At 50.4% G+C, this 26,926-nt stretch overlaps 1 protein-coding gene across 1 annotated transcript in view; it reads left to right on the forward strand.

Moving 5' to 3' along the window:
- The first annotated feature begins 2,737 nt into the window (after positions 1 to 2,737).
- The window catches only part of sgsm1a (small G protein signaling modulator 1a), a 28,198-nt gene continuing 4,009 nt past the window's right edge, over positions 2,738 to 26,926 (forward strand). The window contains exons 1-20 of the mRNA XM_067227977.1: positions 2,738 to 2,788; positions 2,904 to 2,947; positions 8,474 to 8,549; positions 12,641 to 12,803; positions 13,713 to 13,865; positions 13,962 to 14,029; positions 14,551 to 14,696; positions 16,093 to 16,230; positions 16,597 to 16,721; positions 17,757 to 17,824; positions 18,984 to 19,147; positions 20,207 to 20,336; positions 20,468 to 20,629; positions 21,337 to 21,466; positions 21,556 to 21,620; positions 21,759 to 21,904; positions 23,004 to 23,132; positions 23,283 to 23,465; positions 23,801 to 23,872; positions 24,238 to 26,790. Of these exons, the coding sequence (XP_067084078.1) occupies positions 2,770 to 2,788; positions 2,904 to 2,947; positions 8,474 to 8,549; positions 12,641 to 12,803; positions 13,713 to 13,865; positions 13,962 to 14,029; positions 14,551 to 14,696; positions 16,093 to 16,230; positions 16,597 to 16,721; positions 17,757 to 17,824; positions 18,984 to 19,147; positions 20,207 to 20,336; positions 20,468 to 20,629; positions 21,337 to 21,466; positions 21,556 to 21,620; positions 21,759 to 21,904; positions 23,004 to 23,132; positions 23,283 to 23,465; positions 23,801 to 23,872; positions 24,238 to 26,790 (4,734 nt within the window). The 5' untranslated portion in view covers positions 2,738 to 2,769. The remainder of the gene's footprint in view (positions 2,789 to 2,903; positions 2,948 to 8,473; positions 8,550 to 12,640; positions 12,804 to 13,712; positions 13,866 to 13,961; positions 14,030 to 14,550; positions 14,697 to 16,092; positions 16,231 to 16,596; positions 16,722 to 17,756; positions 17,825 to 18,983; positions 19,148 to 20,206; positions 20,337 to 20,467; positions 20,630 to 21,336; positions 21,467 to 21,555; positions 21,621 to 21,758; positions 21,905 to 23,003; positions 23,133 to 23,282; positions 23,466 to 23,800; positions 23,873 to 24,237; positions 26,791 to 26,926) is intronic.

Raw genomic sequence — 26,926 nt, forward strand, 5'->3', positions numbered from 1 at the left:
CGAGTGGGGATTTCCAGGCATCTCCAGGATTACTGTAAGGTGGTGGAGGCCCTAGATAGCCTGAAACTTTTTGAGGGTCAGCCTATTGATTGGACACGTTGGCAGTTGAGTGCGATGCTGAGTGTCAAGCGCCGTGGAGTGCCGAATGTCGCGCGCCGTTCTGGCTAGAGTTTCACGCTGGCGTGACAAAGAATGGGCCTGCCGGTAATTGGCGAGAGAAGCAGTTAGGATGTGTACTCAAGCATAAGTCCTGGCAAGGCATTAAGCACCACCACTAGCCTACATTATCCAACAAATGTGTGATTCATCCTCGGAAGGAAGGGCTCCCAGAATAAAGACATTTTGAGCAGGAGGAAAGGAGAGTGATTTATCAACGTTTATTATCACAGCACTCCGGTCATCAGCTTTCTCATTTTATCAACAGTATTTACCGTGATGGACAGAAGCTGTCGTCATCGCTTAGATGCAGTAAGAGGTGATTTACAGAGAGCGTGTCAGGTGGCACCGGTTCACAGTTACTTTGACTGCATCTGATTACATTTGTGTCTCGTCTGATTACATTTGTGTCTCAGGTAACCAGGTATTTCACACTCTTTGTGTCCTTGTGATACTATATAAGTCCCTAAATGGAACGGAACAGAGTAAATGACCCACTGGCGAAAAGGTTTATAAAATCTCTGACTCATGTAGGCTCTTCTCAAATGTCCATTTCAGCTGATCAAAAAGATAAAATAATTTTTTTAAACTCAATTGAGCGCAAAACGGATTTGGTGAACGTCGTGTTTCTGAAGTGTCTTCCGTAACTTGACATCATGGAAATGGAGAGAAGACGAGTTTCAGAGCAATTGAACCTCGTCTAAGGTGTGTCCTTAGAGAGTGATGGAGGGGAGATGATGGAGGACGGAAGGGGAGGTGGAGGTGGGGGTGGGAGGCTCTTCCAGCCAGGATGATTGTGTTTTTCTGATTTTTTTTTGTTATTTATTCCATTTCTGTCAGTTTGCATTACCTGCGTTACCCTTCTCGGCTTATGTACCTGACAGGTGCGGCCCCCAGGCGCAGGACCCGGGCCGATCTCCCTCCAATGAGCTGGATCACATCAAAACCAAACTTGGCGTGTCTTCTCCCTGCCCTTATCTTCCTATATACCACCTTAAATCGAGTTTCATCAAATGTAATCATTTGGACTAAACATTTGCATTTATTTAAATAACGTAGCCTATCGTGTTCAACAGAAAAACTGATTTTGGCGCCTGATAAAAAAAATTCAAAGGACCCTAGCACCATCTGATGGGGATAGAGGCTCCAAACATTATTGACGGATCTCAGGAAACACGACTGACATCATCAGATATTTGCAATAGGCGCTATGGCGCACTCGCCTAGACAGAGCGTTTTTAATCTTACTTTTATAACTGACACAAATGATCTGTTTGCTGAACTCTTATTGTCCTCTACACATCAGCCTAAGCAAGACCATAGACCTGCTTTAGAGAGCTTTACAATTAAAACGTTTTAATTTCAGACAAAACGTTTTAATTTTTATTTGAACTAAGTTGGTATAATGGTTGCCTATGTATAAATGTAGTATCTAGCAATTTGACTTATTTAGTAGGCTAGATGCTGTGTGAATCTCACCCAGTGGTTTCACCCCTCTCTCAATGAAATTCAAGTAGCCTAGTCTCCAGAAGGTGGCGTAGTGGCACAAGTTTGCGAAGCTGAAGCTAGGAGGTTTCCGACATATACGACGTTGCATGTGTGCCGTGCAGATGTGTGTATGTAGAGCCTATGTACGTTTTCAGTAGTAGGTATGAATGCGTGTGTGAACATTTCACATGTGAATGCGTTTAATATGTGTCTATGCGAGCATTTCACATATGTGGATGTGAGTTTTCAGTAGTATGAATGTGTGTGAACGTTTCATATGTGAATGTGTTTCATATGTGCTTGTGTAAGAACAGCCTGAATTATTTCCTAAACGGCTCCTCATAGACCGGGCTAATATCACATAGGCCAACTGTGTAGATACGCACTTAAACATTTAAAGCCAACCATGATTACATACCCTAATTCCATGATTCCTCCCCTAATAAGAACGGGATACCAGGATACCAGACGTAGCTCGAGTTAAGTGGATCTGCTCAATTAACCCCAGCTGATGTGTCTATGCAGGTTGCTTGGCAACCCATCTTGAGAGAAAGCTTTTGTATATGGAACCAAGATTACCCTGGGCTCGAGAGCAGGGTGTGCGTGTCAGCCTGGGCTGCAGCTCGTGGAGCCTTCGCGTCTAACACTTGCGATATCAATCGTCCCAAAATTTTATTATTGTATCCCAATGAATAAAATATGTATAACAATACACGCTTCCTCAATGCACAGAATCACGGGTCAGTGCTTCCTGGTTGCCTCGTGGATTCCGTATGTCCACGAGCTCTTTCACTGATCACTTGACATGAAGCTGAATGTAAAGAAAGCTGATTCAAGTTTTAGCCCCCATCCATTATCATTAAGATTAATAGTAGGCGTGCGTAGATTCTGTGAATAGAAATGGAAATTAAATTGCTTGATGTTATTGCATGACTGTGTGTACCTGACCTCGTACAACCTTGTGTGATAAAGTAGCCCGCATGTAGATTTTTTCGGCACAGTCGCTCCGAGCTCGCTATGGCTTTAAGAGGCGTGCATAGAAGAGCTGGGTTCCTCGCGCCTCCATATAGCAACATTCAGCTAGTGTGAACAGTCGCGAGGTGCCGCACACTGGCGACCGATTCCATGGCAACAGCAATGGCAGGTAAGAGAGAGCAAGATACAAGATACTACTAATTCAATCACACTTGCCCCTGTGTATACCCTTTTCACCAACATTTGTCTAATAAAGACTTATCTCTATTTTCGTCATGTTTTAGAAGTCGAGACGCGTCAGAGATTGCTGCGCACCGTCAAGAAAGAGGTGGGTGTTTTCAACTGAACAATAATCGAATCGGAAAAACAAACAGTTTGGTTATTCCTTGACTAAACCTCTGACCAGGACAAAATGGCTTTCCGCTCTCCCACAAATAATAGTGAATAGATGATTCATTTACTGTGGCTGCGATAATTCTGTAGTAGGCTAATTGTCAAGAGGAACATTTAATTCAAGTGATGTTTCGCTTTTCCCATCACCCGCTATAATGCATGTTTAACTCAATCTATGTAACGTTAGCCTATGTGGGTACAAACTTTTGCCTAACGTGGCCTGCTTAGTCTTGCCCTCAAAGCAGCTTTTCTTTCCTAAAACCTTACGTTTTGTAAAGATGTTTTATTCGGTCTATATATAAAAATAAAATAAAAAACATCTTCATAAAAAAAAGACTTTTTATTGAATAATAGCAGACGGACCTGATGTCGCACAAAGACGTATTGGAAAAACTCCAATACGGAAAACTCCTGAAAACGTCCTAAAAACGAGAGCTGGTTTTGTAGGTCCGTTTGTTGACTTTTGAACTTTTAGTAAGTGAATAGAGGATCCTTATCATACAGACCCAGATCTTCTCTGGGAGCTAACCTGTCATGGCTGTGCTTTGAAAGCCCTCGTGTCCTGTGTTAATGGAGCTGAGGAGAGATATTTAAACTGCTGTGGGGCGCATAGTGACAACCAAGGCACTCTGTTTCCTGAGACTCTCCTCTTAAACCACACACATACACACACACACACACTCACACAAGGCACACACGACACACAGAGACAGAGAGAACCTCCATTGTCTGTGCTTTAAAGGATGGAAGCCACAAGGGAGCGAAACTGAAGTAAAATGATCATGATGATGGCAACTGAACAGCATCTTTCTGAAGGCAAGTCGTTACTTTGCGGGGGAGGTGTCGAGATGGTGTCTTATATGGAAGACAATGCTTAAATAACGGTCTGGTTGGAGTTTCAATGTAACCTGATATGAAAATGATACCATGTTTATTAATCCTACAGTACAGATGTCTGCCCCCGTGATACCAAATGCCTACACTTTTTTTACTGAAACATGTGGTACATATAATAGCATTGATATGGTATGTGGGAGGGAGTCAGATGGCTGAGCGGTGAGGGAGTCGGGCTAGTAATCTGAAGGTTGCCAGTTCGATTCCCGGCCATGTCAATTGACATTGTGTCCTTGGGTAAGGCACTTCACCCTACTTGCTACGGGGGAATGTCCCTGTACTTACTGTAAGTCGCTCTGGATAAGAGCGTCTGCTAAATGTAAATGTATGTGATGCAGTGGCCCGAGTGTTGTCTGACAGGGGCTGTCAGTCGGTTTCTGTCAACTTGATTCATCTACTCCTGACTTGCACTTCTGACACGAACATCACTGTTAACAACAAACAACACCACTCTAAAGTCAAGAGGATTGGTAATCAAAGCAGTGGGAATTCTTTTTTTTTTGTGCATAATATATTAATGTTTACACTCAAGATTAAGCATGAATTATACTGTTTGATGGGTCTTGGCAGTGCTAGGTCCGATCAGTCCAGTCCAGCTGGCCTTGTGCCACATCTCTGCTGCCCACCCAGGGCCCTCTGACTCAGAACCTGAGCATATGCTCTCTGGGATCAGGGACAGACACGTAACACATACTACCAAGAACACGATGGTACAGCTGTGAAAAATATAAACCACCACCAAGCCTCTCGCTGTCTATACCCTCAGTCATTTCTCTCTTTTGTTATCTCTATTTTCTTCTTCTTTTTCTTCTCTTTCTCTCTCTTTCATTCTTCTCCTGTCTCTCTCTTTCTCTGTCTTTGTTTGTCTGGCTCTGCCCCTCCTTCTGACTGCCCCTCCCTTACCCAGACCTCCACACACACACACACACACATACACACACACAAACACAAATACACACCTGTGTTTACTCAGGTAGAGAGAGACACACTCCCATAAAGGTGCAGAGCACCAAGGCCAACAGCTCACCTCACATTTCCCTCCCTCCATTCTTCCCTCTTTTTTTTTGACTTCCTGTCGACACGACCGCTTGCCGGAATACAGACAGAAGGTCAAAACTAGCCCGAAGGAAACCTCTTCAATATCTTCGTCTTACAGTAATAGTAGTCAAACATTTCTCTCCAAACCTAGGTCGCCCAGAGGTAGTGTATGTACAGAGTGCAGGAGAGGAGAAGTATGCTGTGGGCGCTAGAGACAGACTCTGTTGTCACTGATGGTGATAAAGATGATGACTAGCGGCTCTCTGCATTCACATCTTTGTATATTTGACCTTTTTTTTATAGGAGGCGTTTGTTTAATCCTACTGTCAAGTTGGACATTCACAACAACTTGATAATAACCTTCAGGCTTCTAAGGCCCTTGATGAACGACTCTTTCGATTACTGTGTCCAGTAATAAGCTGACCGCTAAGGTTGATATTGCACTCATTTTGTGTAGTTCATGCAGCTTTTGTAGATGGATAGATTTTGATCTGTTTGAGTCCAATCACTTGTCCTTTGAGGCGTCATTTGCTACCCAAGCACTGAAGAGTAATCAGAGCCTCTGTCCATCTGTTACTTCTACTGATTTCTGTCTCTAAACACACACACACACACGCTCTGCAGACAACAACCATATTTCTACCAAATTACGCCACCTACACTAGTCATAAATGACAGAATGCTGAATGCATGAATTTTCACTTATTCGTGTGTTATTCGTGTGACCAGAGATGACATACGTGAGTGTGTATCTTAATAACATTGTTCTAACAGGGAAGATCATGAGCTCCACGGAGGTATATTAATATGCTGTACATGGCCAAAAGTCTGTGGAAACGTCTTCCAAAGAATACTGAATCATTTAGTGCATTATCATCACCTGTCTTTATTTTAGACAGTCGGAACCAAGACAGAATCCTAAACTGTCTAAGCTGTCTGCGAGTGCACCGTTTTGTACGTTTTTAATGAATGAGCCAGCGATGCGTACTTCTGTGCGTAGATTCTGCCGTCCTCCTTGATGAACAGACCTTGTTGATGCGTTCTGTCACTGTCCAGGTGACACAGAATAACACGTGCTGTCTCCATAGAAACCTGCAGGTTGTCTAGGGAGACATTGTACCAGTTAGATTCCAGGATGGTTTGTCGAGGTCTTCCACAGATGCAGAGTACACCACTAACAAACAGAGAGCTCTGCGAACTGCATCCACTCAGCCCACCAATCAATGGATCAATCTGTGGGCTATGTAACCGTATCTCAGTGATAACTTGAACCACCTTCGAAGGGTTTCTTCGTGCGTTGCCTAGTTTTGTTTCCTCCTCCTCTCCCGGTTTATCAGTGTGTGCGTTTAGGCGTGTGTTAGCTCTGTGTGTTTGTGTATGTATATGTCTGTCTGTGTGTGTGTTTGTCTGTGTGTGATTGTGTGTGTGTGTGTGATCAGACAGGGAGGTACATATTTCTCATGCAGGATGAGTCATTCTTCTTGCTTATGTTAACAGTGCATCTGACGTTATCAAGACTGTCGATGCTAACAGCTTCTGGACAACAACAACATTAACAGTACTATTGACTAACTCTTAAAGTAATACCTCAAGAGGGGAACATTAAGAGTATTTAAGTCTTAGCTTTTTATGCAAAATATCAAAACATTTAATATAGAATAGCTTACATTATATCGAATTTGAAGTCATCTTGTAATTATTGTTCCTTTTATTAAACTATCAAGCTATTTAGGTGGTCTGATGTTTAACGTCCAAGACTTCAAAGACACTTCCTTTGTTTTAAAGAGAACTGGCATATTAGTCGACCTCTTAAGCATTGTTCCAGATCTCTCTGTGAGTCATCCTTGGCTCCGGAGAGTGTCATCACCCAGTGAGTTCATGAGAGGAGCGACGTGGTCATCTGTTGTTGTGGTTGTCTTGTGAAGACCTGTTTTCTTTTCTCCTGCAGTTTTCTTCCACCAATCAAATCATCTGATGAAAGATCCTCCAAACAACATTGGGAACTTGTTTCTTAGTTGTTTTCCCCGATTATTGCCTGATGACACCACCGTCAATATTTTCGAAGTTGTTCAAATCATTAGTGTGCGTGCAGGCTGTCTCACCCCCGTCCCAGGCCTAGGGTGAGACAGGTGGGTCAGGGTCTCACCCCTGTCCCAGGCCTAGGGTGAGACAGGTGGGTCAGGGTCTCACCCCTGTCCCAGGCCTAGGGTGAGACAGGTGGGTCAGGGTCTCACCCCGTCCCAGGCCTGGGGTGAGACAGGTGGGTCAGGGTCTCACCCCTGTCCCAGGCCTAGGGTGAGACAGGTGGGTCAGGGTCTCACCCCTGTCCCAGGCCTGGGGTGAGACAGGTGGGTCAGGGTCTCACCCCAGGCCTGGGACGGGGGTGAGACAGGTGGGTCAGGGTCTCACCCCGTCCCAGGCCTGGGGTGAGACAGGTGGGTTGGAGAGAGCTGGAGATGTGGTGATGTCAGAACAGGACCGTATGGCACAGCCAGGCTACTGGAGCACAGGGAGAGACCAAGGGATGAAAGATGATGACTTCAGCGATCGTAGTTCCTGCATCTGTTCTATGTATTATTTTTCAAACTCAGCCAAGGTTCAAAGGGAGGATGTATGTGGATTGATTGCACGAAAGGTAATGGCATTCCCTGCTCTATGTAGCCATAATCACATTTGGTGGATGTGTTCGAGACTGTAGAATCCAACCAATTACACAATCAAGTCATTTGAAATGATGAGGCCCAGCTATGTAGAGGGACTCTGGATACTACCGGTTGCCACGGTTTCTATCCCAGTCTCGCTCTGCTGTTTGCAGGTGTGTGTGTGTTTGCATTCAGTCATGCGTGTGTCTGTTTGTGTTCGTTTGTGCGTGTGTCCACTCGCATAGGGGTGCACATGTGCGTGTGTGTGTACTCACATAGGGGTGTGTGTGTGTGTGTGTTCGACAAAACCTCTCTGTGGGAAGGGGAATATCTCTCTGAGGACCCAGCTCATTACAGCAGGAAATGACATCTGTCTGTCTCTCTGTACGGTGGTCGATTTTCCAGATGCAGATAGCAGACCTGTATCTGCACAGACCCCCGGCAGGGAGTCACCTCCTGCCTGCAGCTCTGAGGCACAGAGAGCCCATCGGACGTGGGCGGGGGAGGGGTGTGTGTGTGTCAGTCGATAAGCCCTGATCACTAGAAGGAGTCCTGCTCAGCTGCTTCCTGGATGATCAGCTCCCTCTTGTTTACTTGCTGGTGTGTGCTTAAGAGGGGTTTCTCCTGGTCGTCTGAAGTCACACATTGGCTGGTGTTTTGGTGCCAGCTTCATGTCTCCCCCTGCAGGAGTTTTTAACGATCGATGATGATCTGAGATGATGTTTATCTCTGATCTATGTTTCACTGATACACATCAATACATTATGATAAATAACTGTTGTAGAAGGTTAGGGCCTCTCCCCCTCCCCCTCTCTCCCTCCCCACGTCCCTGGTTGTCGTTGTGGTCATGTGAAGGTCTGAGTGTGCCTCTCTGTGTGGTGTTGCAGGTGAAGCAGATCATGGAGGAGGCTGTCACCAGGAAGTTCGTTCACGAAGACAGCAGCCACATTGTCTCCTTCTGTGGTGAGTATCACGTCTTGGGTCTCCTTAGAGATCACCTTAACGATAACATCAGTATTCTGCACACAGTGTCTGGGCTCTGCTCTGATAGCTCACCTCAGTGAGTACATGAAACCTACCAGTGGTCCTAATGTTCTGGAACATTCATCATAATCCGCGGTGACTCCATCTTTAGCCTGGATGTTGATGGGACGTCATCCGTAACACAGAATACATCTTACTTGACATATGTTTATGTTAGTCTTTACACTTGTGAATTTTCCTTATTAACTTGATATTGAATAATCACAAAAAAACATATTTAAAAAAGGAAATTGCAATAGCCGTAGTTTAATGTTGCTAATCCTGCCTTCCGGATATTATCACCGTGTACCAATGGAAGCCCTCCGGTTGGTAAGGGAACAGATCTGGTGATAATGGCTGTGAAAGCTACATTTCACAAACACACACACACACACACACACGCTCACACACACACACGCGTACAGTAGCTAGGTTACCACAGAGACACAGACATGGGGGTGCTTGGTGTGTTAGTCATGGAGGCTGTCTGCTCTCTCCGTAGCGTGATAACGTTCTGCTGCTGAGAGTGGAAATTTCAACATTTGCACACAGGTTGATCTTGTCCACTGTAGGAGAAAGGGATGTTTAGAATGTGGAACATTCGTTTTTTAGGAGCCACCAGCCAAGGCTTGATCTCAAGGTTGAGCAGAGCGTCAATACCTAGGAGTCACATGTCCCTCGACACACACACGCACACACTAAAAGAAAGGCTTGCCTTATTGACTGTCAGATAAATGTGACAGTGTCCAAGCTTCTCAATGACTGACCAGCCTCTTGAGCTGCCTCAGTTGTGAGGACATCTCTAGGGTTATCAACAGCATTCACTGTCTTTTGTCAATGCAGGTATCTGAAGGACCGCAGCTTACAATACCAGCCATGAAGGAGGAGAGGACCTTCCTTTCAGCTGAGGGGAGGGGAGAGAGGGGAGGGGAGGGGAGGGGAGGAGAGGGGAGGAGAGGGGAGGGGAGGGGAGGAGGGGAGGAGGAGAGGAGAGGACCTCCCTTTCAGCTGAGGGGAGGGGAGGGGAGGAGAGGGGAAAGGGAAAAGGGAGGAGAGGGGAGGAAAAGAGAAGGGAGGGGAGGAGAGGGGAGAGGGAAAAGGCTCAGATCACCTGGTAGTAATTAGCCTTCTTCATCATGGTCACACTTACAAACTGCCACAGTCAAATGTCAAAGGAAATCTCTGCCTCTCCTCCTCAGACCAGCTAAACACTCTCACCGTAGTATTACACTTCACTCATTGAATTCATTCATGCTTTTATCCAAAGCAACGTACGAATAGCATGTGCAGAAAGTACTGTAATTCTACAGCATTACAGAACCAGAGGGCCTCTATGTTCAGCTTGGTCGGCCTGGTCGGTGTGGTTCGACCTCCTGTGAGTTAAACTCTGGCCTCGTCCAGGTCAGCAGCAAAACGTTGCCCAGCGCTCAGAGCCCACGGAGAGGACCTGATTAGGGTCAACAACCTCTCTTTTTTAATAAGAGAGGTTGTTTAGAGAGAGAACACGGCCGAGCTCTCATTTCCTTCGTGGCAGAGAGCCACCGGCTCTGCTGGTTTGTGGTGAACATGTCAGGGCAGAGAGCCACCGGCTCTGCTGGTTTGTGGTGAACATGTCAGGGCAGAGAGCCACCGGCTCTGCTGGTTTGTGGTGAACATGTCAGGGCAGAGAGCCACCGGCTCTGCTGGTTTGTGGTGAACATGTCAGGGCAGAGAGCCACCGGCTCTGCTGGTTTGTGGTGAACATGTCAGGGCAGAGAGCCATCGGCTCTGCTGGTTTGTGGTGAACATGTCAGGGCAGAGAGCCATCGGCTCTGCTGGTTTGTGGTGAACATGTCAGGGCAGAGAGCCATCGGCTCTGCTGGTTTGTGGTGAACATGTCAGGGCAGAGAGCCATCGGCTCTGCTGGTTTGTGGTGAACATGTCAGGGCAGAGAGCCACCGGCTCTGCTGGTTTGTGGTGAACATGTCAGGGCAGAGAGCCATCGGCTCTGCTGGTTTGTGGTGAGCATGTCAGGGCAGAGAGCCACCGGCTCTGCTGGTTTGTGGTGAACATGTCAGGGCAGAGAGCCATCGGCTCTGCTGGTTTGTGGTGAACATGTCAGGGCAGAGAGCCATCGGCTCTGCTGGTTTGTGGTGAACATGTCTGAATGCGTCGATGCGCTGGTGTTGTGTCGTCTCGCCCCTCTGAACATGTCGATGTTTCGACGCCATTTGTTGCCCTTTTGATATTTGAGGGCTTTGTTGTCGTTGGCTAGACGGGAGGAAGAGGAGGAGGGAGAGGAGGAGGAAGAGGAGGAGGGAGAGGAGGAGGGAGAGGAACGGAAACATCTTGTTGAGACAGGCGTTATCCATGTCTCAAGACTTCCTCTCTGGTTGATGAGGGACCCAGAGATTAGGAGAGCAGGAAGACAGATTAACAGACAGGAAGACAGATTAGCAGACAGGAAACGTGTTGGGGAGATACTGTCAGTGACAGAACAGAGATTTCACCTCCACAAGGTTTCCAACACAAGTGAGTCTGCATACATAAAGACAAAAGGCAACCTTAAGGAAGCAAAGGATCTACGACATCGTGTTATGGTTGTGAAGTTGCCAGGACAGTTACTCCATTAGAGAGAGCGACAGAGATCTCGCCGAAGGATGACGGAGATAGGGGGAAACAGAAAGGAACTCTGAGGGAGACGAGTCGATGAGAGGCCAGGATGGACACACAGATGAAGAGGCAGGATGAGGAAGCGAAGCGACAGAGAGATACAGAGAGAAAGACAGAGAGCGAGAAGAGAGGTATACAGACAGGGAGAGAGAAAACGGAGAAAGAAAGAGAGAGAGAGAGAGAGAGAACGACTGAGAGCACTGAGATAAAGAGGACAGGGAGAGCAGAGAGAACAGAGAGGTGGAGAAGAGAGAGGGAGAACAGAGAGGTGGAGAAGAGAGAGAGAGAGAGAACAGAGAGGTGGAGAAGAGAGAGAGAGAGAGAGAGAGAACAGAGAGGTGGAGAAGAGAGAGAGAGAACAGAGAGGTGGAGAAGAGAGAGGTGGAGAAGAGAGAGGGAGAACAGAGAGGTGGAGAAGAGAGAGGTGGAGAAGAGAGAGGGAGAAGAGAGAGGTGGAGAAGAGAGAGGGAGAACAGAGAGGTGGAGAAGAGAGAGGGAGAACAGAGAGGTGGAGAAGAGAGAGGGAGAACAGAGAGGTGGAGAAGAGAGAGGGAGAACAGAGAGGTGGAGAAGAGAGAGGGAGAACAGAGAGGTGGAGAAGAGAGAGGGAGAACAGAGAGGTGGAGAAGAGAGAGGGAGAACAGAGAGGTGGAGAAGAGAGAGGGAGAACAGAGAGACAGAGAGAGAGGATGAATCATATCCCCTGTCGGCTCTCCTCTCAGAGCTGGAGTGCTCCATCAGCGTGGGTTTCCATGGCAACCGTGCCCACCCCCACCCCCCGACCCCATGTGATCAGAGCAACAGGATTAGTCCTGAGAGAGAGAGACGGAGAGAGAGAGACGGAGAGAGACAGACGGAGAGAGAGCTCAAATGTCAACACTGCTCCAGCTTTGCCACGCAGGCCTGGCTGATGACCGTGTCTCAGTCTGTGTCTCTCTCACGTGAATCACGTTTGATTTGACATCACCTCTGTGTGTGTGTGTGACTGTGTGTGTATGTTTGTGTGTGTTCGGGCGTACGTAACCGAGTGTGTGTGTTGTGTATGTATGTGTGACAGAGTGTGTGTGGCTGTGCCCGCTTGCATGTGTGGGTGATAACATCTCTATTTACCAGATGATCTCTCGGCTTATGCAAAGACAGGCTAATTAAGTTTAAGGGTAAAGTGATCAAAATAATTGGCTTAATTCAGACAATCTTCTCAACAGCCTCTCACCCTTTAGCCTGAATGTTACCACACGATTTATACAAACAATGACACAGTATAAGATGTATATATTGAGATATTTGTATTGTGTTTTTGTTTCTGTGTGTTGGCTTGCGTGCGTGCATGTGTGCATGTGTGTGTGTGTGTGCGTGCGTGTGTGTGTGTGTTCTCCCAGCTGCTGTGGAGGCGTGTGTGCTACACGGGCTGAAGAGGCGAGCCGCAGGGTTCCTGCGCAGCAACAAGATCGCTGCTCTCTTCACCAAGGTGGGGAAGAGCTTCACCCCCGCAGAGGAGCTCTGCAAGAAGGCTCAGGAGCTGGAGCACCTCGTAGAGAACAAGTGAGACACACACACTCACACACATATACACACACAATCAGACACATATACACACACACTCACTCACACACACTCACACACACACACTCACAGCATCAGATCACAGCACACATCAAAGCCCCACACATTAAAACCGGCACCACACTCTCTCATAGCAAACAGCTGCACTATTATATCCACCAAGTGTTGATCATCACACTGGTTCCTTTTTTTCTCTCTCTCTCTCTCTCTCTCTCTCTCTCTCTCTCTCTCTCTCTCTCTCTCTCTCTCTCTCTCTCGCTCTCGCTCTCGCTCTCGCTCTCGCTCTCGCTCTCTGTCTCTCTCTCTCCCTCTCTCTCTGTCTCTCTCCCTCTCTCTCTCTCTCTGTCTGTCTGTCTCCCTCTCTCTCTTTCTGTCCTGTCCATTCCCCCCTTCTCCCCCATCATCTCTTTCTGTCAACAGTCCTTATAATCCCCCCCAGTCTCATCTTTCTGTCTCCTGTCCAGTTACCCTCCCTGCTTTCATCCATCCATCTCTCTCTCTCTCTCTCTCTCTCTCTCTCTCTCTGTCTCTCTCTCTCGCTCTATGTCTCTCTCTCTCCCTCTCTCTCTCTCTCTCTCCCTCTCTCTCTGTCTGCTGGTGTCATAGCAGTGCTCTATGATGTTCCATCGTTTTGATTTCAATGGGAACATTCAGCTCAGCTGCTGTTGTATTTTTTTGTCATGGTTTACAGAGGGAATTATGTATACGTGCGTGTGGCCTTGTGTGTGTGTGTCCGTGTGTGTACGTGTGTGTGTGTACGTGTGTGTGTACGTACGTGTGTGTGTGTGTCCGTGTGTGTGTGTCCCTGTGTGTGTGTGTGTCCCTGTGTGTGTGTGTGTGTGTGTGTGTCCGTGTGTGTGTGTGTGTGTCCGTGTGTGTGTGTTCCAGACGAAGCCAGACCCTGCCCAGCCAGGACAGTTTGCGCCGGCTTCCCAAGTTCCCTCTCCTCAGCCCCCAGCTCGTCAAACACCTGTGGATCCGCACGGCCCTCTTCGAGAAGGTTCTGGACAAGATCGTGCTGTACCTGGTGGAGAACAGCAGGTGAGAGACCGCGCAGAGCTGAACCTACTCCGCTCTCTGTTCCCCGGTCATAAAGACGCTGAATGAAACCCTCTTTTTCTTCTTGTTATGTTCCAGTAAGTTCTACGAAAAGGAGGCTGTTCTAATGGACCCTGTTGATGGCCACATCCTGGCGTCTTTGTTAGGTAATGTTTGTGTTTGTTCCTACTTGGTTTACTGTCAGGGAGTCAGGTGGCTGAGCGGTGAGGGAATCGGGCTAGTAATCCGAAGGTTGCCAGTTCGATTCCCGTCCTTGGGCACAGCACTTCAACCTACTTGCCTCGGGGGAATGTCCCTGTACTTACTGTAAGTCGCTCTGGATAAGAGCGTCTGATAAATGACTAAATGTAAATGTGTTCTGTAAATGGATGATAGTCGGTTAAAACAAGGAACGCCAGAAACAAGCCTTTTCACATTGTTCAGATTCAACCCTCGGAGGGACTGTTCACACCAGAAACCGTTCAGAACACATAGCTCAACCTGTGTTTACATACAACATTCACCCCCTGGACTAAGTGAGGCCTCGACTACTCTTAGTCAAAGGTTAAAGTTGGCTTAGAAGTAGGTCAATCGTATCAAGGATGACTACAGAAAGGCCTTTGAGGTGAATGTCATCTCCGTGGCTCATCTGAGAGTCTCCTCCTCTCCCCCTTGTCTCCCCGAGCAGTGGGTCCGTGTGCTCTGGAGTACACCAAGATGAAGACGGCCGACCACTTCTGGACGGACCCCTCAGCCGACGAACTGGTACAGCGTCATCGCATTCACAGCGGCCACTGCAGACAGGACTCTCCCACCAAGAGACCCGCGCTGTGTGTGAGTCACTGCTCACCGGTCAGCTCCCTGGATATGGGTGTACCGTGAAGTGCAAGTCAGATGCGAGTCAGATGGCTGAGCGGTGAGGGAGTCGGGCTAGTAATCCGAAGGTTGCCAGTTCGATTCCCGGTCATGCCAACTGACGTTGTGTCCTTGGGCAAGGCACTTCACCCTACTTGCCTCGGGGGAATGTCCCTGTACTTACTGTAAGTCGCTCTGGATAAGAGCGTCTGCTAAGTGACTAAATGTAAGTCTGAGGTCGAATCAGGGCTGGACGCTTTGCTTCATGTCTTCCCTCTGACTCTCCAAAAAATATATTTAAAAAGAGATTTATAGTCATGTGCACTGATTGACTCATCTGTCTGGACAGTACAATTATTGTGACATGGCAAGAAATTCAAAGTACTGAAATTCAAAACACTACCTACAAAACTACAATAGTTCAGACCAAAAAATAGCGACAAAATGTAGCTAAATGTGGCTTTTTGATTTCCAAACCGACTGCAAGATAACCTTTCATGTGTTCCTCAAAGGTCAGTCAGATACCGTTTCTTTTCTCTGGGTCATTGAGATAGGGTCAGTGGTTTGGGTTGTCTCTGGCCCGGTGTGTGTGTGTGTGTGTGTCTGGCCCGGTGTGTGTGTCTGGCCCGGTGTGTGTGTCTGGCCCGGTGTGTGTGTGTGTCTCTGGCCCGGTGTGTGTGTGTGTCTCTGGCCCGGTGTGTGTCTGGCCCGGTGTGTGTGTGTGTGTGTCTCTGGCCCGGTGTGTGTCTGGCCCGGTGTGTGTGTGTGTGGCGCGTCTCTGGTCCAGTGTGTGTCTGGCCCGGTGTGTGTGTGTGGCGTGTCTCTGGTCCAGTGTGTGTGTGTGTGTGGCGGGAGTGTTTGCGGTGGCCTGTTTGTTAGGAAGCTAGCTGTCCTTGGGGAGAGAACAACCGACGGTTCTCTTACAGAACAGCTCCGTTTACGCTGTCGAGTGAGGAGCCACTGCAGCAGATGTCATCGTGTAGCTCATCCACATGGCAGGAGACAGGTGTTTACACAAGTATCGTATCGCTGTCAAGGTCTAGGGGGAATGCGATGGGCCTTGTTATTAGAAACAAACCAGACAAAGCGCCAGGGCTAGCATGCTAGTATGAACGCTAGCATGCTAGAATGAAAGCTAGCATGCTAGAATGAAAGTTAGCATGCTAGAATGAAAGCTATGCTAGTATGAAAGCTAGCATGCTAGAATGAAAGCTAGCATGCTAGAATGAAAGCTATGCTAGAATGAAAGCTAGCATGCTAGAATGAAAGCTAGCATGCTAGAATGAAAGCTAGCATGCCGACTCGTTTGGTGACAGAGGCTAGCTAACAGTGACTCGTTTGGTGACAGAGGCTAGCTAACAGTCTGTGTGTGCAGATCCAGAAGAGACACTCAAGCAGCAGCATGGACGAGCGCCCGTCGCCCTCACCCTCAGCCAGAGACTACGTGGAGTCCCTCCACCAGAACAACCGCGCCACGCTGCTGTTCGGCAAGAACAACGTCCTCGTACAGCCGGTAACTGCTCCTGTGATGTCAACGCCAGCACTTACACAACTTACACACTGAAATAACTGCGTCGTGCCTTTAGCTCACTGTGTTATTGCGTGGACTTTTGCGTCACGCGGTGTGGCGCAGTGCTGCTTGTTCATGTTGTGGAGGTTGGAGGGAGTCAGGTGGCTGAGCGGTTAGGGAATCGGGCTAGTAATCCGAAGGTTGCCAGTTCGATTCCCGGCCGAGCCAAATGACGTTGTGTCCTTGGGCAAGGCACTTCACCCTACTTGCCTCGGGGGGAATGTCCCTGTACTTACTGTAAGTCGCTCTGGATAAGAGCGTCTGCTAAATGACTAAATGTATGTTGGGGCATCTTGGTCTCTGTTTCAGAGGGACGACATGGAGGCCATTCCAGGATACCTCTCTCTCCATCAGACCGCAGAGGTCATGACCTTGAAGTGGACACCCAATCAGCTGATGAACGGCTCTGTGGGAGACCTGGACTACGAGCACAGGTGTGGATCTCAGAGAGGAGGAGGAGGATGAAGAGAATGAGGATGATGGTCAGGCCCGCCGATAGGGGGGGACAAAGGTCTGTTGTCCCGGGGACAGGGTAGGGGGGGGACAGGGGGGGACAGGGTAGGGGGGGGACAGGGGGGGACAGGGTAGGGGGGGGGCAGAACTGGAGTAGAGGAGAGGAAGAGCAAGGGAAAAGGAGAGAGATCTGGGCGCAAGGGGGCCCACCTAAGATTCTGGTCCCGGGCCCCGGCAAGACTGTCAGCTGGCCTGGTGATGAAGAGGAGGAGGAAGAGGTGTGGTCTTCCTCCACTGTGGCTCAGATCCACTATGCAGCACAGTAGAGGAGCACTAGTTGTTGGCACTAGTCTCCCCGGGGCTGTATGCAGTGAGAGCAGGGCTTCAGTCAAACTGAATAATTCAGCGGAGGGCTGTGTATCCTGGGATGAACGTCACACACAACATGATAACTGTTCTATTTCTAGAAGCCTCAGGCAGTAGACGACATCTTGATTGGGAGAATGTTAAGCATCCGTCATCTTGACAAAAAAGTTACACATTAAGGTACTAAAGCTTTGCTGTGAGTCTGGTTATTGGACTCCATCCTGCACGGGAAATAAAGTGATCCATTAAAGTCATCCCCTACCTACTTGTGTAGCAGAAACAACCCAATCTGATAGCCTGGTGTGTTGTATGTGGTAAGGAGAACGTTGAGATTCCTCTCAGTTGACTGACGCCTCTGTGACTGTGTCTTATCTGATTCCTTGTTTTTCTTGTTTGAATGTGTCTGTGTTTCAACATTCGTCTGCACAATATTCTATTCTTAATGCATGACTCAGCCTTTGGTCTGAATTGCTCCTCCCAAGGTTTCTTCAATTGTTTCTCAATCAGGTTTCATGCTAACTTGTCCTGGTCTTCCTTGAGGGATTAGGTTGGTTTGGGTGCAGTTCTACGGGTTCATGTAAAGCTCTCTATGACACTGCTTGTAAAAAGGACTGTACAAATAAAGTTTGATTTGAATTTGACATTTCCAGTGTTTACTGGGACTACGCCATGACCATCCGCCTGGAGGAGATTGTCTACTTGCACTGTCATCAGCAGGGTACGTCCTCATCCCCCACACACCTCCCAAAACCTCATCCCCCACACACCTCCCAGAACCTCATCAACCAGACACCTCCCAGAACTTCATCCCTCATCCTCCACACACCTCCCAGAACCTCATCCACCGCTCTGGAACCAAAGCTAATCAATGGTTGTCTTCTCATGTGTATGTTGGGTCTAAACATCCCTGCTAATAATATATGAGTTTGTAATGATTTAGGGGGAAGGGAATGAATATTCCTGTTAATAATGTATCCTGGCTGAGGGCATGTTGGTGAGGTGTGTGACTGTGTGTGTGTTGGTGTGTGGCCTGTGTTGTAACGGTGTGTGTGTGTGTGTTGGTGAGGTGTGTGACTGTGTGTGTGTGGCCTGTGTTATAACGGTGTGTGTGTGTGTGTTGGTGAGGTGTGTGACTGTGTGTGTGGCCTGTGTTGTAACGGTGTGTGTGTGTGTGTTGGTGAGGTGTGTGACTGTGTGTGTGTGGCCTGTGTTATAACGGTGTGTGTGTGTGTGTTGGTGAGGTGTGTGACTGTGTGTGTGGCCTGTGTTGTAACGGTGTGTGTGTGTTGGTGAGGTGTGTGACTGTGTGTGTGTGGCCTGTGTTGTAACGGTGTGTGTGTGTGTGTTGGTGAGGTGTGTGACTGTGTGTGTGGCCTGTGTTGTAACGGTGTGTGTGTGTGTGTTGGTGAGGTGTGTGACTGTGTGTGTGGCCTGTGTTGTAACGGTGTGTGTGTGTGTGTTGGTGAGGTGTGTGACTGTGTGTGTGGCCTGTGTTGTAACGGTGTGTGTGTGGCCTGTGTTGTAACGGTGTGTGTGTGTGTGTTGGTGAGGTGTGTGACTGTGTGTGTGTTGGTGTGTGGCCTGTGTTGTAACGGTGTGTGTGTGTGTGTTGGTGAGGTGTGTGACTGTGTGTGTGGCCTGTGTTGTAACGGTGTGTGTGTGTTGGTGAGGTGTGTGACTGTGTGTGTGTTGGTGTGTGGCCTGTGTTGTAACGGTGTGTGTGTGGGGCCTGTGTTGTAACGGTGTGTGTGTGTGGCCTGTGTTGTAACGGTGTGTGTGTGGGGCCTGTGTTGTAACGGTGTGTGTGTGTGGCCTGTGTTGTAACGGTGTGTGTGTGGGGCCTGTGTTGTAACGGTGTGTGTGTGTGGAGCCTGCAGTGGACAGTGGAGGGACGGTGGTGCTGGTAAGCCAGGACGGCATCCAGAGACCCCCCCTGCACTTCCCCCGGGGAGGACACCTGCTGCAGTTCCTCTCCTGCCTGGAGAACGGCCTGCTGCCACACGGACAGCTGGACCCCCCGCTGTGGTCGCAGAGGGGAAAGGTCAGCCTGGGGGGGGGGGGGGGAGGGGGGGGGGGAGGAGGGGGGGGGGGGGGAGAGGAGGGGGGGGGAGGGGAGGAGGGGGGGAGAGGAGGAGGGGGGGGGGAGAGGAGGAGGGGGGGGGAGGAGGGGGGGGGAGGAGGGGGGGGGGGGGAGAGGAGGGGGGGGGAGAGGAGGAGGGGGGGGGGAGAGGGGGGGGGGGGAGGGGGGGGAGAGGAGGAGGGGGGGGGAGGAGGGGGGGGGGAGGAGGGGGGGGGGGGGAGGGGAGGAGGGGGGGGGGAGGAGGGGGGGGGGAGGGGAGGAGGGGGGGAGAGGAGGAGGGGGGGGGGAGAGGAGGAGGGGGGAGAGGAGGAGGGGGGGGGGGGAGAGGGGGGGGGGGAGGGGGGGAGGGAGGAGGAGGGGGGGGGGGAGAGGAGGGGGGGGGGAGAGGAGGGGGGGGGGGAGGAGGGGGGGGAGAGGAGGGGGGGGGGGGTCCACAGAAGTCAATAACCTGGGTGTAAATCTACACACAGCCAATCAATACAGCCGTCCGCGGGAATGGGGGGAAAATTATCTTCTGGCCAAAACAACCTTTTGTCGGTTGATTGGTTGCCCCCCACAGCAAAATTCAAAGTGTTAATTGAACACATCTCTTGAGGGTGGGCTTGAACACTTGACGAGTGAAATTAACTCTCCTGGTGTGAAATTACCCCTTTTGAACACGCATTTAACGTGCAGGACAGATCATTCCTGCACTTGCTGTCTGTTTAATTTGATCGCTCTGCCACCACACAGTGTCACACAAAATGAATGAGTGTGTTGATAAAGCTGTGAATAGAGAATCGTGTCGGTTTAACTGAATAAATAATGAAAGCCGCCCACTCCTAGCATTTTTGTCACAGCCTATTAAGGGTATTTCAGCACACAGGAAGGGCTTGGCAAAGAGTGGCTTCTTTTTCAAAAAAAAATTCAATCATTCATTGGAATAGTTCTTGTGTCATAAAAAAAAGAAATAAATACACTTGTTGGCTGTCATTGGTCAGGTTTTTTATTCATTCATTCATCTCCTTCATGTCTTGGCAGGGGAAAGTTTTCCCTAAGTTGCGTAACAGGTGTCCTCAGGGATCGGCTGATTCCGTCTCGGATAAGGAGGAGGATGAGGCCACAGATTACGTCTTCCGCATCCTGTTCCCCAACAGCCAATCAGAGTTCGGTAAGTGACCACGCCCCTCCAGGTCACACTGCCCATCAGTCCTCAGCCTCTCTCTGGTGAGTCCAGAAGGTTTCTCCAGAATGTTGGTTTTTCTAGTTAGTGAACATGTCCCTCGTTGTTATCCGTTACAGTGACCATAACCCCCTCTCCCCCCCGCTCCACGGTGTCTCCTCTCCTGGCCCGCTCCTTCTCCCTCCGCCCCCGGGGACCCCCCCCCACCAAAGCACAGACCCTGGTGGTCCCCAAGCGCTCGCAAAGCTGCTCCGGAGACCCCCCCCTGCCCGGGAACACCCGTAATACTGTTACAATCCTCCGCTCCTCTGCCAGCTCGTCCTGGCTTTTGTTTCCTGCCTCTCGCTCTCCGTTCTTACTCGCTCCTCCCTCCCTCCTTGCCTCGCCTGTCTCCCTCCTCCCTGCCCCTGACCAGGCTTGTGGATGAAAATCCCTTCTTCAAATCCTCTCGTCACCCCTGGTCTGACTCCCGACCAAACAACAGGTGGACAACTGTCTGAATGAATACTGTCTGATCCCAGCTAGAAAACATGTATCTGTAGGCATGTCGTGAATGACAGCAGTGAGGAAAGAAATGCCACAGAACAAATTATATTTCAAAGTATAAAAGTAAAATTCAGTCTCCATTTCCATCCAGACAGTTGTTCATCCGTGAAAGATTACGAGAGGAGGATGGGTGAAGATGCCCATGTGTTTCATGTCCCCTCAGACGACAGCTAAGCCTTCCTCCAATCCTCTAACAGATCATGATCGATCTGGATGATTCCGCTGTCGCATCATCAAAAGACTCAAATCATCCGATGGAATGTGTAATTCTGCTTGACTGACAGCTTGGGTCTGTGCGGTCTGAGTTTTAGCACGCCTTAAAAAAAGGGTTTTAATTGAAGTCTGTGTGTGTGTGTGTGCGTGTACATCCGTTCTTGTGGGTGGGTGTGTCTGCGTGTGTGTGTGCCTGCATGTGTGTGTGTCTGCGTGTGTGTGTGTGCAGTGCCTCTCTCTGACCTGCTGGACCAAGGCTCTTCCATGTGGACTCCCACAGCCAGGAAGCCATCCTGCTCTTCCTGCTCCCAGGGCAGCGGCTCTGACGGAGGCCCACCCAACGGCTGCAACCACGAGAGGTCACCCACACACACACAGTTTCAATAGCTGCCAGTCTGGTGAGGTATGAGGTGTGCGAGGCTGACCCAGCAGCTGTACTCCCCTGCAGGGCCCCCCTGAAGGCGCTGTGCGACAACATGAAGTACCAGATCATCTCCCGGGCTTTCTACGGATGTACGTGAGCCCACCTTCCTCCATACCACGGCTGACGAGTCACGGCTCACGAACAGCTTCCGTGTCCAGACCTGTTGATTTGGCTGAGTGTGTCGGTGTGCTTCTCCCTGTGATGTGGCGTGTGTTTGTGTTCCTAAGGGCTGGCCTACTGCCGTCACCTGTCCACCGTGAGAACCCACCTATCTGCCTTGGTCAATCACTCCATCGTGACCTCCGACCTGCCCTGCAGCGCGGTGGGAGGGCTGACCACAGAGGTGTGGGAGCGCTTCCTCCAGGACTGCAACGTAAGCTGAGAGAGAGAGAGAGAGAGGGAGAGAGAGAGAGAGAGAGAGGGAGAGAGGGAGAGAGGGAGGGAGGGAGGGAGGGAGGGAGGGAGGGAGGGAGGGAGGGAGGGAGGGAGGGAGGGAGGGAGGGAGGGAGGGAGGGAGGGAGGGAGGGAGGGAGGGAGAGAGGGAGGGAGGGAGGGAGGGAGGGAGATGGAGAGAGAAGGAGAGGGTGATATAAGCATCACTACAGTCTCGGAATCTAGATAACACCTCTACTGCGCCACTCCATTCCCCTGATAATATGCTACACACACACACACAAGCACACACAACATACACACAGGACACACACACACATACACACTCATTCATATTCATCCACTACTAATCACTTCTCTCACACTCGTAGTCACACAGCCATGACTAACACCCTGCCAGTCTGACAAAAACAGACATTTCTATTGGCTGGATTCATTTATTCATTCAACCAACAAGCACTCTTATTTTAATCGTCTTCCACTGGTCTGTATTAGAACATTCAGCCAGCTTAAGTCTGGGTGCAGGCTGGGATGGGAGTCTGAGGGCTGGGAGTCTGAGGGCTGGGAGTCTGAGGGCTGGGAGTCTGAGGGGTGTGAGTCTGAGGGCTGGGAGTCTCGGTGCTGTGAGTCAGTGGGCTGGGAGTCTGGGTGCTGGGAGTCTGAGGGCTGGGAGTCTGGGTGCTGTGAATCTGAAGGCTGGGAGTCTGGGGGCTGGGAGTCTCGGTGCTGTGAGTTAGTGGGCTGGGAGTCTGGGTGCTGGGAGTCTGAGGGCTGGGAGTCTCGGTGCTGGGAGTCTGGGGGCTGGGAGTCTCGTGCTGTGAGTCTGTGGGCTAGTAGACGATGTGTAGACGAACCTCTGCTGACATCTTGTGGTGATCTGACGGGGAAGGGACAGCTCGGTGGTTAGAGGACTTGACTGCAGACCACAAGCTCACAGGGTCAAATCCTCCCCTGTATAGTACGTTGCGTTGGATGTGCTAGGACTGTGAGTGTGTTTGTGTGTGTGTCGTGGCCTGACCCCTCCCTGCCCCCTCCCTGCCCCCTCCCTGCCCCCTCCCTGCCCCCTCACTGCCCCCCAGGCTTATGAGGAACGGGAGCTGCTACGTCTGGTGTATTACGGGGGGGTGGAGCCCTCGCTGCGCAGGGAGGTGTGGCCCTTCCTCCTGGGACACTACCAGTTCACCAGCTCCCCGGCCGACAGGAAGGAGGTCAGAGGTCACGCACTATAGTCTGTTATGTACTGTTGACCTATCTTTCCCCTTTTCGATTAATAGCTAACACTCCACATATCCCCCATATCAGAGGACAATGTCACCTGACCCTTTTAAACCACTCCCCTCGTTGCCGTGCCGACGCAGGTGGACGAGCAGGTGCGCGCGTGCTACGAGCAGACCATGAGCGAGTGGCTGGGCTGCGAGGCCATCGTGCGGCAGAGGGAGAAGGAACAGCACGCCGTGGCCATCGCTAAGTGCTCGTCCCTCGCCAGCGTGGACAGCCCCATCGCCGGCATGGTGCACCGGGACTCCACCGTTAGCAACGAGGTGGGAGTCAGATGGCTGAGCGGTTAGGGAATCGGGATATTACTCAGAAGGTTGCCGGTTCGATCGGTCCGATCGTGCCAAAAATTACGTTGTGTCCTTGGGCAAGACACTTCACCTTACTTGCCTCGGGGGGAATGTCCCTGTACTTACTGTAAGTCGCTCTGGATAAGAGCGTCTGCTAAATGACTAAATGTAACGAGGTGAAAACAACTAAACGGAACAAACTCAACAGTGATGCTGTGTCTTCTCCCAATGTGTGTCTGGATAGAGAATCTTTTTTGAGGCTTGATTTCTCTGTTTTTGTGCCTTTGTCCCCGAACCGCCTCTGCTGCCAGTCGTCTCAGAGCTGTGGCTCGGACCGCCAGAGCGTGGCTCGCCTGCAGAGTGACTCCAGTAGCAGCACGCAGGTAGCACATGGGCTGGGTGCAGCTTAGTGGTTAGAGTGTAGATCCAGAGGTCGCAGGTTCAAATCCCAGATAAGCGTCAGCAAACACATACTGTCACTCATCATATTTCTGCCTTTCACTATCCAGGTGTCTTACCTGTTTGAATTATTGTATAAGATTACATTTTATATGGTTCATTTACACGTGTACAGTAATCTAACAGCTGTAGAATTGTATGTGATTTTTGGGGGGTGAACTTCTAAGTGACAATCTCAGCATTTCAATCCAACATTCCTCCCCCCAACACTCTTCTCTCCCTCTAGTCCTTCACGTCCTTCCCCCCCCTCCCCTGGAGTAGCCTGCTTCCCTCTGGCTTGTTCTTTCAGGTGTTTGAGTCCGTGGAGGAGGTGGACCAGATCGAGACAGAGCCCCGTAGCGAGGAGGCCAAGCCGCCGCCCAAGATCCCCAACGGAGCGCTCCAGAACGGGGCCACCTCCCCCGACTCCGGCCACCCATCCTCCCGGAACTTCTCTGTGACCTCTGGCCTCTCGGAAGGGTCTCTGAGCACGGAGGACAGCGCTGCGCCCGACGCCACGCCCAGAACCACCATCACCGCCGTGCCTCCCCTGCCCCCGGCAGCACAGGCCAAGAGCCCAGGGAAAGCCCACACGGGGGCTGAAGGGGAGAAGCCCAATCCTGAAGCTACGAGCGTGCTGGTGGTGGAGAGAGGCCCCGAGACCAGCTCCACGCTGGATAAGGAGGAGGATGTAGTGGGGGAGGGGGCCTCCGAAGCCAGCAAAGACACAGAGAGCGACATCACAACAGTGCCGGATCTGGAAACAGACAGAGAGACGGAGGTAGCAGCGGGGAAGGCGGCAGACTCAGACGTAGTGTCGATCGACGAAGACAAGACTTGCGACACAGTCCGTCCTGCAGAGGCAGTCCTGGCGACGGCCTGTGAAGAAGATGGTGAGAAGAGCGTGACCGAGGACACAGCTGTGGATTCAAAAACAGACGAGCCAAAACTGGTGGACGCTTCAGAAAGTCAAACGCCTCACACAGACCGGACTTTACCTCAGGATGGAGAGACTGACGGGCTGTCTGACTCGGGGACGAGAGCGGCGGGATCGGAGCGGAGCGAGTCGTCCGTAGAGTCCCAAGCTCCCAAGGAGGATAACGTACCTGCTGTACCAAAGGAGGAAGTGACATCAGCTATAGAATCGAGTGAACCAAAAGAGGATGTGACATCGGTAGAGTCAGGGGAAGCGAAAGAGGAAATGACATCATTAATAAAGTCAGGTAAAGAGAATAAGACAGAGTTTGTGGTGCCAGAAGGGGACAAGAGTTTGATAGCAGGAGCAACAGATGATCAAACTCCAGAAACAGGAAGTGAGGAAGCGAGGAGTGATGAACCGCTGACAGTTAAGGTTGCTATGGAGACTACCGAGACAGAAATCCTGGAGGAAGAAGCAGCCAAATCTGAAGAGGTGGGAGAAGCTATCATGGCTGAGACCCAAAATGAGAAGGTTGTGACCCAGGAAGAGGAAGTTGTGACCCAGGAAGAGAAGGTTGTGGCCCAGGAAGAGAAGGTTGTGACCCAGGAAGAGGAAGTTGTGACCCAGGAAGAGAAGGTTGTGGCCCAGGAAGAGAAGGTTGTGACCCAGGAAGAGAAAGTTGTGACCAAGGAAGAGAAGGTTGTGACCAAGGAAGAGAAGGTTGTGACCCAGGAAGAGGAAGTTGTGACCCAGGAAGAGAAGGTTGTGACCAAGGAAGAGAAGGTTGTGACCCAGGAAGAGAAGGTTGTGGCCCAGGAAGAGAAGGTTGTGACCCAGGAAGAGGAAGTTGTGACCCAGGAAGAGAAGGTTGTGGCCCAGGAAGAGAAGGTTGTGACCCAGGAAGAGGAAGTTGTGACCAAGGAAGAGAAGGTTGTGACCAAGGAAGAGAAGGTTGTGACCCAGGAAGAGGAAGTTGTGACACAGGAAGAGGAAGTTGTGATCCAGGAAGAGAAGATTGTGACCCAGGAAGAGAAGGTTGTGACCCAGGAAGAGGAAATTGTGACCCAGGAAGAGAAGGTTGTGACCCAGGAAGAGAAGGTTGTGACACAGGAAGAGAAGGTTGTGACCCAGGAAGAGGAAGTTGTGACCCATGAAGAGAAGGTTGGGTCCCAGGAAGAGGAAGTTGTGACCCAGGAAGAGGTAGTTGTGACCCAGGAAGAGAAGGTTGTGACCCAGGAAGAGAAGGTTGTGACCCAGGAAAAGAAAGCTGTAACTCAGGAAGAGAAATGTGTTACTCAGGAGGAGGAAGTTGTGGCCCAGGAAGAGGATGTTTTGACTCAGGAAGAGGAAGCTCTAACTCAGGAAGTGAAAGTTGTGACCCAGGGAGGGCAAGCTGTGACTCAGGAACAAGAAGTTGTGACTCAGGAAGAGGTATCTATGAACCAGGAACAGGAAGCTGTGAAAGTGGATACGACTGAGAAATCCCATAAGCCAGGAGAGGAAACAAAAACAGAGAAAGCAACAATGCAGTCCAAGTCCCTAGAAACCGAGAAGAACCTCACTGCCTCAGCAGAAACCAGGGTGCCAAGAGCTTTGGAGTGCTCAGGTGTCGCTCAGAGCGACAAGGTGCCCTCTGCCACAGAATCTGACGAGTCTCCGTCAGCGATAGAGATGGAGGACATCCCCACAGCCAAAGCCCCCATGGCCTCCGGGAACAGGAAGGAGAAGGGGGAGATCTCCGGAGCAGAGGGGGGCTTCTCTGTCCCCCACCTGGACCTGAGGCAGGAGGAGGAGCAGAGGCGGAAGGCCAGCCCGGAGGGCCCCGACTCCATCCTGGCCGTGGAGCCAGAGAGCCTCTTCCCCCAGCTCGGCTCGCTGGCCGTGGGGAGCGACCTGAAGTACGATGCCACTTCTCCGGTGCCTTCCATCGGGACCACCTACTCTGTGAGCACACGTTTATACATTTTTACTGTAAAGCTCTTTAACTCTGTCAACTATCCAATCCATCGTTGTTGTTGCCGTAGGAACGGAAGCGTTTTTTAAATCTGAGTTTCTCTTTATTTGTTTCATTTAAAACAAA

Source organism: Osmerus mordax, chromosome 24, assembly GCF_038355195.1.
Source record: "Osmerus mordax isolate fOsmMor3 chromosome 24, fOsmMor3.pri, whole genome shotgun sequence".
NCBI lineage: Eukaryota > Metazoa > Chordata > Actinopteri > Osmeriformes > Osmeridae > Osmerus > Osmerus mordax.